This window comes from Aythya fuligula, chromosome Z, assembly GCF_009819795.1.
Source record: "Aythya fuligula isolate bAytFul2 chromosome Z, bAytFul2.pri, whole genome shotgun sequence".
NCBI lineage: Eukaryota > Metazoa > Chordata > Aves > Anseriformes > Anatidae > Aythya > Aythya fuligula.
This window is the reverse complement of record NC_045593.1, coordinates 40,626,057-40,641,732: the sequence shown is the minus strand read 5'-3', so window position 1 is coordinate 40,641,732 and position 15,676 is coordinate 40,626,057. Positions and strand designations below refer to the sequence as shown.

Below are 15,676 nucleotides of genomic sequence, written 5' to 3'. Positions count from 1 at the left end.
ATACTCCAAAAATCTCTTTCCACTTGCAGAATATTAGCCTTCACAGCTTTGAAGACAGATGAAAAATGCAGAAGCATGTCATAGATCTGTCTCTGAATTCCCTTTGAAAAGGTTGAGGTGTTTTGAATAGTTCTGATGCATTCCTGTAAGTTTTCAGTAATTCAGTTTAAAAGGCCAAAAACCCCACAGTTCTATCATTTGGTGTTTTTCAAAAAAAAAAAAAAAAAGTCACAAAAAGCATTCCACAGCAATAAAAAGGATAGAGCAAGGATAGAGCAGATGTTTGTAGTGCAGCTACCCTTGAAGTAATGGCATGGTTCCGCATTAGAGATAATTTTTGGTCCAATGCTTCTAGTATACCAGCCATTTTCACATCAGGCATAAATTTAACTTAGTTAGTCATTTATGAGTTTGTTTTATTAGAAATACAGAAAACCCATAAAACTTCAGGGAAAGATTACCAAATAGACAGCTGGAACCACAAACTGTGAATTGATTCTGATCCAAGTTAAGTCTCATGCCAAAAGTACAGAGTTTGAGAAATGCTAATGCTGTAAACCTGAACAAGGGTCTTTGATATTTATACTGCAAATACGTTTTACAATGATAACATATTGAATTTCATAGCACATTTCTAGACCCTGGAAGTGGACAAAGCCAGGACAGGTTTTCTGGAATCTGGATATGTGGTACCACTACAAATAATATTCCCAGAGTTCTGATGGAACCGTAAGTATTGCTATGTGACAAAAACTGAGATTTAGAAACCTAGAATTAACAGAAACACGTACGGCTGTATTATGTAAGACAAAGTGTTCTGCTCAGTAGCTACTCTAAGTATCCCATGGGATTTGTTCCAGAAAAAAAAAAAAAAGAAGAGTTGTGTGTGTCAAACTCTTGTATAGGTTTAAGAGTCAGTGCTTCAAAGGAAGATTTTGGTCCACTGATGATGTACATGTTTATCTCTTACGTGCCCTCTAGAGTACAAATTTAAAATAGGCAAAGCACTACATAATTTAAGAAGAATGAGTCACAGAAGAAGAACAAAGTCCGCCCTCTCTCACTGCAATGTATGTCACAATTAAAGGAACAGGACATACATAGGGAGAGCTGGAAGCTTTGTATACTCACATCTCCATCTAGTGGCCTCTGGTCGTCAGAGTCCCTGGTTGGGCTGATGTCCTGCCGCATCACCCAGATCGGCTCCTTAGGTTCATCCGGGGTGTATGGAGAACGGATGGTCCTTGTCTTCACCTCCTCGATAGCCTCTTTAATATCCTTGATGGCCAGTGAAATTGCATCTCTCTTTTCCTTGCTGTACCTCTGCACGGTTTCTCCTGAGCCGGATGTAAGGCGAGAACCAGGTGGAAGCTGCCCATTGCTTTCATGCCCCCCACCGGCAAGAGTATGAGCCTGCTCCAAACTCTGCTCAGCTTCTGGCATGTCTTCAGCTGCCTTGTCCAGGCTCTGGGAGCTCATGCTCTGCTTCACCTCCGCCACGATCTGATCAATGTCCTCCTCTTGTTCGTAACTATCCATCCTCGGGTAGGGTGCAAACTCTGCCTCCTTCTCTGGGCTGTCGGACTCTCCATCAGACCGCTCATCGTAGTGGTGAAGGCGAGCACCGAGTGCCTCCTTGCGGTAATTGTCAGCCTCCTCCCTCTCCCGCTCGTACAGCTGGATCCCCTCCCTGGCGTCCAGGTCTGGCGTATCTCCGATCTCCTCATACACGTGCTCCTGCAGTCCATAGTCGGCGTACGGCTCGGCATACTGCTCATCCTCGCCTCGGTGGAAGAGACGGTGAGTGTAGACGTAGCCTGAGTAGGCTGCGTTCATGGCTTCCTCGTGTTCGATGGAGTGGAAGTGGAGGTGGTTGGGCAGCGCGCGGGTATGAACGGCCTCGCCGTGCTCAGCCTCGGCATTCTCCGTGTACTCCTCGGACTCGGGCCTGTACTGCACTGCATAGGCGCTCTCATCCTCATTTTCCTGAACCCTCTCTGTCTCGTAGCTGTCCTCCACCGTGGCTATGACATCCCCTTCTGCGGTATCTGTGTGATTGTGGAAGCCGCTCTCGGTGCTGGCGGACCGAGCTAACATCCCTTCCTCCTCCTGCCCCGACAGGCCCCCTTGGCTGCTGTTTGTGTGCCGGGGGTAGTGACTTGCATACCGCTGCTCCTCTCCCACCTCCGCATGCTCCAGGTCAGCCTCCACCGACTCGTTCACTGCTCCATTGGCTGGCTCTTCGCTTACCTCCCCATCCGGCGGTCCAACCAAATGGTTCATGGCAAGTTCTGGTGGGTAGGTCACTTACTCTGTCGACATTTTGTCAATCACACCTGGAAAGAAAAAAAAAACAACAACAACAAAAAACCTCTGAGGTTACTCTTAGAAAAAGTGGAGTCAATAAACAGAAGCAGTAAAAGGCACCCTTCCTTCCCCAGCAGACAAACTTTTGACTTCATCAGCCCTGAAGTCTGGGGACAGCCAGGACAGCAGTATGACCTGTGCGAATGACCTCCGACAGCACCAGCCATGAATCCCGTGGGGACAGCACTTCCCACTTTCACTGATGAATTCCTTGTGGAAAAATCATTTCCAAGCAGCTCCTTGGATGTACTCCTTCGGACAGCTGCAGCATTTAGGTGACGTTTGTGGGTATGCATTAGAAAAATCAACTTTGCCATAGGCTCAAGCATTGTAGAGGGGTAACAGAAATGTTTCACCACTCTCCCTACACCTCACTAACCCAGCACAAAGGAAGGATGCGGTAATGTAAAATGACAGACAGTTCCAACACTGCAGTCTGCAATTGCTGAGATACACGGTCCTGTGCATACTATACTCCTTCAATATGGTATCTTCAGCTCAGGCAGTCACCCTATGCACTTTTAAAATCAGCGGAGATAAATAGGGGTTCCCAGGGTGCATCAGAAGCAAGCTATTTCTTCTCCCTAGGGAAGCATACGACAGCTAGATCCAACACAGATAGTTTGCTTTTTCCACCTAAAGAAGGTATGCAAGTAAGAAAATTTCCATGACAAGGTAAGGTCTCTTCCAGCTAAGACTTGCAAGAAATCTGGAAAGAATGGACAGGTGTGTGCCAAAAGTCACCAACCAAATACTCTCCTCTCCCCCCCTGGCATATGACAAAAAACATACTATTTTAGGCAACAAGAAAAGCAGCACTGCAAAGCTTTCAATTTTAAGCCCACAAAGGGAAGAGTAAAGATGTTAATGCAGAACAGCCCTCTGGAAAGCCCATCCCAAACAAGATGCCCTGAAGTCAGTTAGAAGCTCTTCAACTGCTTGCATGGAAACAGGCTGAGATGGAGGATTGCTTGAAAATTCTGCATTGAATCTGTCACACTCCAAGCAGCTGAAAGAAATGAAGCTGCACATAAACACAGGATGACGACCAACTTTCTGAGATCTTTACCACACGCATCCTGGCACATCTTTAACCAAACAATGTTAAGTTAGAAGAGATGGTAAGACTCAACTGCATGAAAACTGCCTACAACCTGAGTCAAATAATTTCATTTAAATTTCACTTATTAACTTTGCAAATAATAAATTATCATTTACAAATGTATTTTTATTTCAATAGAGTTTACATCTAGAACTGGGCATCTGAATAAATGCCCCTAGCTCACCTAAGCCCCAACAACCTTCAAAGAAAAGCATGCATCCAAGTCAAGTACATCCATTTGACTCTTTAACAATCAGTCTTTAAAATGGTAATTTGAAGAACCATGTGTTAAGGAACCATGTATAGAATAACTATATCCCTTTTCACATGTGGCAACTGAAGACTATTAAATAACATTTTTTTATTTTTTTGTTTTTTAACTCTTAGTAGCATTTTCCTCATGCAGACACCAGGTCTTCCCGTTTTTTCTCACTAGGCCTTCCAAGAGCACTTCATCTCCAGCAAGCAAACAAAAATCAATATCCTAAATAAAATGCCATAGACAGAAGAGAATATAAGCAAAAAAATGGCCTTCTGACCTTGGAAATAGAGACGCAGCACCCATCTGAAATATATCATACTCTCACATTAATTACCCAGAACAGCAGCTGTGCTCCAGTAATCACACATACATGGGAAAGTGCTCTCTAAGCACTCCTAGCTCTGCACTCAGGACTTGATGGATGAGCCTGTCTTTAAAACAGAGAAATCAGAGGCTGATTACTAGAACAACCAGCTGTTTGCTGAAGGTTAAGCTAGCTTCTGCCTGTAAAAAAAGAAGAAAAACAAAACAGAAACAACCTCTCCACATATGTTTCAAGCAACAGTAAGAAACAGCTTAAGTCTGAGGATTTTCCTCTGCTGCTTTATGCTGAAAATTAAGTACTTAAGATACTACCCAAGGGCATACTATCGACAGGGAGCAAGACCACAACACTAACGCTCAGGAAAGCATGCAATGGGAAAAGGTGAAAATGTGAGAGCTTCCAGCTTGGTTTATTATCCATTTCCCATGTCCAGATGTACTATCACTTGCTTTCTTCTGCATGTGGCCCCCTCCAGTGCATGGGTGCCTGAGTGTAGTGGGGCCAGACCCTGCCCTGCCACCACCCGGGCACACGGCCCCGTCCCAGCTCCCGGCCACTGTCACTGCAAGGGGCCTTCGTGCCCACGCGTTATAATTGTTCTTTTCAGGTGTGAGAGCCCGAACCATTTTGCACCACTTTCAAAAGAGAAAAGTTAGTGTGCCAGCTGAACTTGTGAGCAAAAATAGTTCTGTCTCAGCCACTCTTTGGGTGTATTTACCCAAAACTCCAAGTCACACTTGAAACAGAGAAACCTCAGGCTGAATTTGCAAGGGCCACAGGCTCTGAATACAAGTTGTCTTGGCACGCTCTCCAAGGAAATTCACAAAGCGCCCATGATTTGCCAGATTCAGCAATTGTGGTGGTTTTACCCAGGTGGGCGACCAAGCTCCACCACAACCACTCTCTCACTCCCCCTCCTCAAAGAGGAACGGGATGAAAATACTATGGGAAGGGCTCAGGGGTTGAGATAAGGACAAGGAGATCCCACAGTAATTATTGTGACGGGCAAAACAGCCTCAGCATAGGGAGATAGTAAGATTTATTGCCTATTACTAACAAGCTAGAGAAGTGGGAAACAAAGAAAAGAAACCAAAAGGGGCAGCTTCTAGATCCTTCTCACACGAGCCACCCCATGGCCCCCTGCTACCAAACCTTACCACAGAAACCCACTACAGCAATGCACCGATGTTCCACTTGTATGGCACAGGTACGTGGATAGAGACATGGATAAAAGCTACCTCTAGAAAATCCAGTATGTTCTTTTAGGAAACATGTGTCATCTTCTCAATTTTTAAGGGACTCTTTGGTATGAAATGGCTGAGGACTGAACGGCACACACAATGCCTCTGCAGAGAGAACTCCCCACCTCTCCTGTAAGAGAGGACTTGCTTTTCCAAACTGAAACCTGTCTGGGAAACCTGACTGCTTTCCCTGCTGTGCTAAGCAAGCATACCCCAAACAGCTCCAAACAGAAGTTGTGAAATGCATGTCTATTGCCGGTCAGTGAAAACAGCACCTGGAAAGTCACATTAACACCACACCGTGGGCACACGAATACACACACCACACACAGTCTCATACTGGCAAGGATGGACAGCTGTAGTACCCACAACACTCACCATACTGGAACCGTAAAGCAGGAACATGTACACATGTAAACCTACCCGGTGCACAACATTCACTACAAGCCCTCATGGAATCCTTGCAAGAACACTGCAATATCCTGAACAAGTCAATCACATCAGTTTTAACACCACAATATGACTTGAATATTTGCTGGGAAGTATTTTAGTCCAATTTCATTCATCTTGGGTGCTTCCATTTCTAAGGTCTGCTTATGAACTCGAGGAGTGACTGCTATTTAACCTATGTTGTATGCCAGGTTTCTCAAGTCAGCTATTCCAAGGACTGCATCAGTTGTTCGTAACTTCCAAGCTCCTTTTCTGCAAAAATGTTTAGGGGATTAAGAAAGGGCTCAACAAAAGGCACTAAACACCCACCTCCAAACATCAACTATTTCACAGAACTAAACAAAATTAAAACTGCAGGTGCATTTATTATCCCTATGCAGAAGCACTTACACTACAAGTGCATGTAAATGTGTGCTTGTTACCCATACGCCTTAGTCTAAGCCAACAAATAAATAGGTAAGCTGTTCTTACTAGGAGCGGGGAGGCTGAATACAGAATTTTCTCTTTCTTGACGTGTTTACTAATTAGGACAAGGTATGTGGATTTCAAGAGGCGCTACCTTCTAACTGCAGAAGTTTCTTCTGATCACAACTAGCCTAAAAGAATATGCAAATTTCTAACAAAAAGTAAGGCAACACTCTTATTAAACGAGAGCTACAGCGTCGGCGTGGCTGTGGTACACCTACAAATAAATGCAGTGCCTAACAGAGAACTAGAGTTAGCCGCTCTGGTACAACTTCAGGCATAATGGAGGAAAAAAAGCCAAACCCATGAATTTATGACCAAAGGAACACTGAGCTGCTTGAATAGGAATGTCAAGAGGTTTAATTCTGTGGCAGAAAAATAAGCAAAACCCCCCAATTCTTGCGAAGGCATAATTACAAGCATTATGTGGATACCAGTAACTATAAGTTTCCTCATATTTAACACAATAAATGTTCTTAACATAAGAAATCCATGTGGCACGATCGGTATTCCAGCCACACTGGGATGGAAATAAATTGGATTAAGCTGCAGTATGCACCTAATTGACTCCAAAGCAAATCATATGTCAGATTTCAGTTTCCGACTGTTTCTAATTCTACTTCGGCTCTATCCAGGGAATAAAATTCTGTGGTGGAAAGGATGAATGTGCATCAGCAGTAGGCTTTCTGAACCATATCATCTCAGGCTAGCCCTTGATTACAGGGAATAAATTTAAATTTCTGCTTTCAATCTAAAAATTGTTTACAACAGATCCCAAATATCTCTTTAAATTTGAATTGACATCATAACTAAAGAACCTGAACAAGTCACACAGCTGTCTTGTAGAGTCTGGAAATGTCACTATTCCCTGGATAACACATAACAGAGTACTCCGACCGTGCCATCCAGGTTCTTGTAATCCCCATCTTAATCAAAACTAAGCTTTAAACCTGAGCAAGGAACACTAGTCAGGAACCTTCTGTGCCAACAGACCAAGTTCCTATGAGCAAGAACAAAGAGACAGGGGTCTCCTGAGCACAAGGTTGATAAAGCTTTACAGCACTGCAGAAGTCTGATTGCAAAGAAGCAGATCCTTCCCATCACATTTGTCACTGAAGTCCTGAAGAAACAGACACAATGGACTCTGGGAGTATCTGAAGCCATCCACATGCTGCCAGAGAAATGTTACATGGTACTACAGCCCAAATAGAAGAGAGCGGCCAAAAGCACTAGAGAAAAATCTTGACAAGGACCCACAGGCAACCTGTACTGTGAAGTACAACAGTTATGCTCACGAGGCCAAAGATGCTTTAAAAAAAAAAAAAAAAAAAAAAAATCCCAGTTTGAAATTGGTTAAGGAATAAATCTGATTGCTCTCACCAACCAGAATGACAAAGCATCATAAATAAAAGTGCTGTTCTAAAAGTGAAGCTAAGGAACCATGGATTCTCTGACAGGTTATTGCTGTTCTTATTTCTGGATGTATTATGGATTGCATCTTTAATTTGCAACTGGATAATCTAAATTATTAATTAAATCAATTTCCAAGTGAGAAAGAGAAATTAAAACAGTAGATAAGCAATGTCAAAGCACAACATCTAAGATCAGTATTACAACGTGAGACTAATTTCAGTCTCTGTTAGAGGTACAGTTATTAAAAATGAATCTTTACTGCTTCTGGGCATATAATTATCTGTAATCTACAATGTTTCCTCCTCTGTGTAAAAAAAAGAAAGGGCACAGTGGAAAACAGTGACACTCCAGCGATCCATTCTGAATGCAAATGACGTTATCTCCACACTAGTGACACTTTCATAAGCAATGAAAAAACATATTTTTCTCTAAACAATAGGGGATAAGATCTATGCTACAAAATGAAATAAAAACATATAATAAAGTCGACACAACAAGCCCAATAAACTTTCCATCTCCTTTTAGGTACCATTAATAGTGTAACAAAAACAACCATGAACAGAGCTCATAAATATGATGTGGTAAACTGCAGGACATGACTATCCTCACGGTGAGTAACAATACCCCGGTCTTCACTCACAGAGGGTAAGCTAGCATGTTCAATAAATCCTTGGATATTCCTCCTCTGCACACAAATAAAGGCTTAATCCTACCTTTCTGGTTGAGACAATCTTACTCAGCTGTGTTCTTGTTTAGTGTTACAGTCTCGACACAAACAGCTACCATGCAGCAACTACTCTTTCATAGAATCACAGAATCACAGAATTTCCTAGGTTGGAAGAGACCTCAAGGTCATCGAGTCCAACCTCCAACCTAACGCTAACAGCTTTGATGCAATTGAGACAGAAAACATACCAGAGAAGAACCAACGTCCAAAACACTCTGCGTCTATGAAAAAATTCAAGTCAGTTAGTCCTTCAGATTTGATACCTTGAAATGATATTATGAGAGGAAATTCAGTTTCATCAATTTTGTTATGGAAAGGAAAGTTTTAAAGCAAGTTACACATTGCATTTTTGAATTCTTTAATGTGAACAAGCCACGGGTTGTGTCAGGTACACAGAAACATTTGGACAGTGTTGAGATTATTTCAGCAAAAGAAGGACCTGGCGTGAGAGAAGGATCCCGAGCATACATGTTGAGTCCATGAAAACCAAAGAAAATGACAGAGAGGGAAGTCCACCAGTTAGCACCTTAGACGAACTGGTTGAACTTCAGCAGACGGGAATGTGTTGAAGAATACTGTTTCCAGGAATACCTTAAAAATAAAAAATCTAGAGTAACAGAATAGTGCACATACAGAGGGATACAAAGCCCCTAGGACAGCTAAGCAATACCCCTTCTACTTCTTAAAGGCATCTGTGACAAATCTAGCAGTTACCAAGACAACAGAGCAACATCTTCTGTCTTCCCAAATTCAAAGGCACAAGATCAGCTCACTGAACAGGTACAGCAATTCTGCTCAAACCCCAGCAACTTCCTACACTCAGCCTCATTTGATCCGTACAAGGATTTGCTCTCAGGTGCTCGTAACTTCCTGAGGGCTTCCAGGTAAGGATACACCCTCATGGAAAGCACCAGGGCTCAGACATCAAACAAGAGACCTGATTCTTCCTTAATTTCTCATTTAAATTCACAAGTGCCAAAGTAGCTGTATCTGAGCCAGGCTGGAAAAGCCAGTGGGACAGGTGGGGTACAGAAGTTGCTTCACCTTTCCTGGTGGTACAGGGAGTTAAAAAGGCACCACTGCCTGGAAACTCGAACACCGAGCTATTGAAAGCACCGCGTCTTACAGCCCCTGCCCTCTCTTTTATCCCCCCAAAATTAAAGACTAGAAAACATCGACTCTTTTTTTCAATTGCTGTTTCAATTAGACCTACACTTAAGCCCACACTTTTTTAGCAGAGGCTTTTTCCAGAAAGGCTTGAAGAGTGCAGAGGTGCTCAGACTGGGGAAGAGTAAGGAAGGTGGGGAGATGCGGTACCTATAAAATTCCCAAGTATTGATTATGGTGGGTATATCAGCTCTTTTCCTTCCCAATCTTAACCTTCAAAACAACTGAGTTAACACTTTCCAGATTTCACATCCTAGGCTCCTTTTCAAGGACCTGATGTATGTTTGGATTGTGTTGTTAAGATGCAGTTTTTAAGTATTACATGTTTTTTTCTCTTCCTTTAGTGTGAAAGCAACTGACAGAGTCTACACCTGCTTCTGCTCATCAAAATTAAGTGAGAAAGATCATGTAGGAGCTGCTCACTTCCAAAACCTTGTGGAGAAAATGTGAAATCCCACTAACAAACAGATTTCATTTAAAGCTATAGTCACAGCCAAAAAAAAAAAAAAAAAAAAAAAAAAAAAGAACCAAATTTACTTCCCTTCCTCTCTCTCAAAAAAAGTGATTTTCAGCTGCAATATTCATCATGGGATTAAATACTACATCGGAAGGTTAGAGCTTGTATCTATGTAACTTCTCAGGAAAAAAAAAAAAAACAACACAACACAAGAAACAACTACTACGGAGAAAAAAACAGATGCAAAGGAGGAGGAAGTGGGAATGCATAATATAGGTTACAGCAGATTAAAATTAACTTTTTTATCCCCCCTACACAGACAACTTTCTCTTCTACTGGATTTTCTGTTATCATTTTAGCCCTCAGAGCAAGCACACTCCAATCTCCACCCATCACATTCCCACAGCACCTGCAGATCCTTTTACTTCTGTTTCAAGGGCAAGCTGCTGATTTACTCCATGTTAAAACAAAGAAACAACCAAAACCAAACCAAAAAAAGACCAACAAACAAACAAAAAAATCACCACCACCAAAAACACACACACAAGTAAAACCCACGTATCTGCAGAGACCACCTCCAAAGGCTCGAGGGAAAACCGCTCTGCCGCTTCCCTTCCCTCTCAGAGCCACAACCGTGCTCCAGAGCTGTACCGTAAAGGCAGCCCCGTCACCCTCGCCAGAGCCACGTGGAAGGATGCCAAACATCCTTCATACATCCCCCAGCATAATGCTGAGAGATTAGAGAGAAATGGACACCCCACAAGCAGCCCTCCGGCTGCCGCAGCCTTCCTGACGGGAAGCACCAACGTGGATGCGCCCCAAGGTACCACCACACGCCGCATTTTCAGGAGGCTTGCTGTGCCAAGCATTGTTTTTTCTCCTAGTCTGTTTCAACAATTTTTGTATCCCCAGTGGCTGAGGAAGCCCAGCAGCCCCGTGCTCCTGCCCAGAGCTGAGAAGGGGCAGCCATTCACTCACACGGGGTGGGTGCTCTCCTTGCCCTGCCTGTGGTAAGACCTTGACCGAGACCTGCTTTCAGCACCAGCACCTTCCTGCTACGAGACAGCCACATGCAAAATCTGTTCCCCAGACACAATTAGCCCCTAATGAGGGCCAGCATTTCTCCACTGTCTCCTGCGGCTGCAGCTGGCTCAAAGGCTCAGCCTGGGCATGGGCTGTGCGGGGCGGGTGGCAGGGAGGGCAGAGGCTGCCTGCAGCTGCAGGGTCCCATCGGGATGAGGCAAACACACACGTACACGGTGCTAATCGAGTTACCCTGATCACACGGCGCTGCCAGATCAAGAAAATCAAAACCAGATGCGTTGCATCAGACACATGAAGCTTTTGCCAGTCTCTACTCGCCAGGAAAACGAGCTTACCAGAACCAAGCTGCATACCGCGGAGTTCAGAATAAAACAGAGAATAATGAGGGGAATCACCCAAACATGCTTTTTACCCCATTTCCATGCAGACAAGTATAGTCAAGCCATACATACAGACTATGGGAGAAAAAAAAAGATATAGCATTAGTCATATGGGAAACAGAACATGAGTAAGGGATAGTCTAAGCACAGGTGGGGTGCCGGTTGTCTTACTTTTAAAATCATTTTTTCTCCCTCCCCCAGCGCTTTTGTCCCCATTCCAAATACAAATTATTTCAAAACAAACTTCAGATGACCCACATTTTTGTAAAAGTAGGTTACTTTGTCTTCTCTTCTTATACAGCAACACTTGGATTTTAGTAGAAGAGTAAGTTCCACTGAAAATATTTTTATTATGGATTATTAACCTTATCTTTTAAAAATAATTACAAATCCAAGTAGTGAAATTACAGCAGAGAAAAGCAACAACCAAACAGGGCATCTGAAAGGTAAAACATATTTCACAGAGGTAAGATTACAGGAGGAACAATACAAGTCTAAAATGATTCAATACTTGAAGAAATTAAAATATTTAGGCATCCATCTATTAACTTTTCTCCTCCAATTTGCTCACAAACAGTCTGAGAGTCAATGGCTCCTTTCACTTATCCTTAGAAGCTATTGCAAAGGCCACGTATTGCACGGATGCTCATGACCCTTTCTTTCCTGGAAATGGAAGTCCTAATTATTTCTCTTTATTATAAAGAGAAAAATAAGAGGCCTCTTAAATGCTCCATGAGACCTAGATAAGAGGAATTCTACAAAAATGGGGATTTGAAGTTATTCTGCGTTATCTTTTTATTCCTTTTCAAGGACGGATCATCCCTCCTACAATAGGATGTCTTTCTCTTCCGCTATCCAGGCTTAAATGCCACTATTCTCCAGTGGTATTTCACTAAAATTAAAAACCACGCTGGTCTGGTCTCTGCTCTGCATCATGCAGAACAGTTCGGCCCTCTCTTCAAATACCAGACCTTTTCCTTAGTGACCTTATAAACACGCACACACTAATTTCACTTCTCTTTGCTGTACTTCAGCATCCTTTTGTCCTTAACTTCTTAAAGTCAGGACAAGTACTGAAGATGTGACCTCTCTCAAGAAAAAACAAAACAAAACAGAACAAAACTTTTTAAAATGAACATGGGGTGCCACTGAATTAACTTTAAATATGGAAGTGGATTAGAAAAAAATAGGACAGTAGCACAGAATTAGGTATTTCCCACAGCTCTGTAGGGTGGGTGCTACAGGATTATGTTAACATCAGCACTTCACTACAGGATTTGACTCTGTGTTTGCAATCAATCAGGCCGATGTCTGCTGTTAGGTTACGTGGGCATTGCTAGACAAATAGAGCTTTTAGGCCTGCAAACGTTGTAAAGGCCCATGGTAACCAGTAAAGTTAAAGGGGCAATAGATAAATCAATAAATCTGCAGCTTGCAAGAATGCACAGATTGGCACCCACACTGTGCGCTTCTCAGGGTGCGCCCACATTCATGTTTCAGTCTGACTCTGCAGCACACTTTCGAGGGGCAGCTTCTGATGGTCCCTACCTGCCCTGTGCTTCAGTTCATGTTGCAGAGCAGACTTGCAGATGGATCCTCTGCGCCTCGAAGTGGAACTAACACCCATAACACACTGTGTTTGCTGTCACTTTTTCTGGCCAAAACTCAAAACCCTCTGCGGATGGGATATTCCACCACCTGCCCGTGCAACCTGTTCTGGTTTTGCACTGGCCTTACGGGGAGGAATTCTTCCAGGATGTCCCATCTGCATGTCCCTTACTGTAGTAACTTGTTGCACCTGAAACTTCAGAATTGACCTGACCAGCAAACTTCTCGTTTGTGCATGTCATGCGCCTGTTCGTACAGGTAAATATGAGCCTGGGAAGAAACATCACAGGAGCTGGGCCTGGAGGAACTAAGAGCTGAAAGGGGAGGGTGAAGGGCCAGCAAAAAAGAAGAGCATGTGACACACAAGATAAGAAAACAAGGCAAGAACTGCTTCACAGCAAAGCTTTCTGCACTTTAAACAGTTACAAGTACCACAGCTGAAGATCTTGCAGACAATTTTAAAACCCTGCCGGTGGCACCCTTTTTGATTCTTTAATTTAAATGCTGCTTTACCCTCCATATTAGTGCTTGGTCTCCTTACTCTTGAAAAGATAAGCAAGACATGAAATTCACTGATATTTGCTTATTATTAAGGCCATTGCTTTCATTTTCTTTGCATATAAACCAACATTTTTCCCCTTTAAAAATGTTTCCCATTTAAAAGATGTTTCCAAAAAAAACACATGAAGAATCAAAATAAAGTCATGTAAGTTATTCAAAAAAATAAGGAGTCACAGAAGAGGAAAAATTGGCTTTTAACTTCTTTAAAGTGTATTTAGAAATTACGTTTTTTTGCTCCTAAATACATTTTGTGAATTTTGTCTTCCAGTATCATTAGATACTGGCTAAGATTTATCTGGTGTGGCACCAAAGCATCACAATAGCCTAATTCAGTTTAAAAAAGACTTGTGAAAATGACTTGTAAAAATGACTGATTTTAGATCAGAATCGTTAAGTGAAACTCTGCATCTCCGGTATCTCTGTATGCCCTCCATGTTTTCTAACCAGAAGAGTGCAACTTTCTTTCATGTAACCACAACTGCAGAAGCTATTAGAAGACTCTTAATTTGGGTACCAGGGTACCTGAGCATAGCGTACCCACGCTAGCAGTGTAGTTACAATTAAGAAGGCAATTTCACCATTCAATCAAAGAACAAAACACACTTTTTGAGTGACATCTTACCCTGCCTTTCCTGTGAGGTATGCACTAATCCAAATCCACATGCACAGAATTACTCTTGGACCAAGCAGACCAGTAAACCACTTTGCGTGACCTCCTACATTAATGCAGGCCAAAATTTTTTGTCTTTTATTTCTAGAGCAACTCTGTTTGCCTCTGCATTTATTTGTTTATTGGCTCCCAAGCATACTCTCTTGCTACTGAGGGACCAATACCTAGAAAGACTAATCTTGTTGGCAAGATGAGGCTGCAGCGCAGCCTAATGACTTTTCGACTTGTACAAACCCAAAATTACAGCTTTCATAGCAACCTTGCTTCATTTCAAAAAACACCCACAATTCTCAGTAGGGCATTGTTCTTTGCCAGAAGGGGCTGATCTAACACCTCTCAATGCTGCAGTTCTGTGAATAAATTTACCTTTGAAGTACTGGACGAAAACTGCTTCCAGGAACCACAGAACTAACAGAAATGTTGTAATATCCAGCAGAACGAAATTCACCCCAGAATCAACCACACCAGTTGCTCTGTCACTCTCATATCCACATACAACTTAAGCCAGAATGATGGAGCTTTGCTAGACATGCAGAAATTGAAACAATTTGTGATGCCTTGCCGTGAGGCTGAACAACATCATTCAAATCTCCTCAAAACCCTTTCCTCTTTTACTTACCAGCCTTCTTCTGGCTTAACAATCACTGATGGACGTGGGAGGACTTCCATAAACATTTTGTGCACAAAAATGTTTTCCTGTGAGTTTCACCTTTTATATCTCTTATTTATACAGAAGTACTTTCTGCACGTAGATAGGCTCCAAGGGTTTACAATTTCATTTCAGTTGAAATTCCCACCACTTTGTACCAAAATAATTGAACAGGATATCAGAAACAGACCACACTTTTGCAAGAGAGAAACATTCAACATTAGATGAAAGCTTGAAAGCAAAAGACCTTTTCACAGAGGTTGTCCCAAATAGCTATATAAATAGACCAAATATTGAAGAAACAAACAGAAAAAGCACAAGTAGAAAGACCTGCCTGTGAAACAGATTAGGACTAATGCCCGTATTTTCTTTTAATATTATGCACAGTTTGCCAAAGATGCATGTCTTTTTTTTGAATAGCACTTACTTTTCACAAGCACTGTGTGAATACTTTTTCTCTTCTTAAGAAGAGAAAGATGTTAAGAAACCCACATAAATAGCTCTTCAGGTCAAGTAAATCTTAATTCTTATCAAGCAAAATTACAGTAGAGTATCATCGGGCAACATGAAGAAGCTAACGCTGTCCACAGGTCAAGTCCCCAGCTTATTTGATCTTGGTGACAATATAAAAAAATGAGTTAAAAATAAGCTAAAAGCTGAAGATGTAGCTTCTACATCTGTATCCCAGACAAAAATCCTCTTTTCAAGTTTGCAGACTGGTTTTGCAACCACTGGAATCGTAATTTCAGCCGCATCACAAGAGGGACTGTTAAATGCGTAAACCTTCT

General features: G+C 42.3%; 1 protein-coding gene across 3 annotated transcripts in view; it reads right to left on the bottom strand.

The window, feature by feature from the left end:
• APBA1 (amyloid beta precursor protein binding family A member 1) overlaps positions 1-15,676 on the bottom strand; it is an 88,327-nt gene that overhangs the window by 35,245 nt on the left and 37,406 nt on the right. For all 3 annotated transcript variants that reach the window (XM_032205359.1, XM_032205358.1, XM_032205360.1), the window contains exon 2: positions 1,132-2,336. In XM_032205359.1, coding sequence (XP_032061250.1) covers positions 1,132-2,283 — 1,152 coding nt within the window. In that variant the 5' untranslated portion in view covers positions 2,284-2,336. The remainder of the gene's footprint in view (positions 1-1,131; positions 2,337-15,676) is intronic.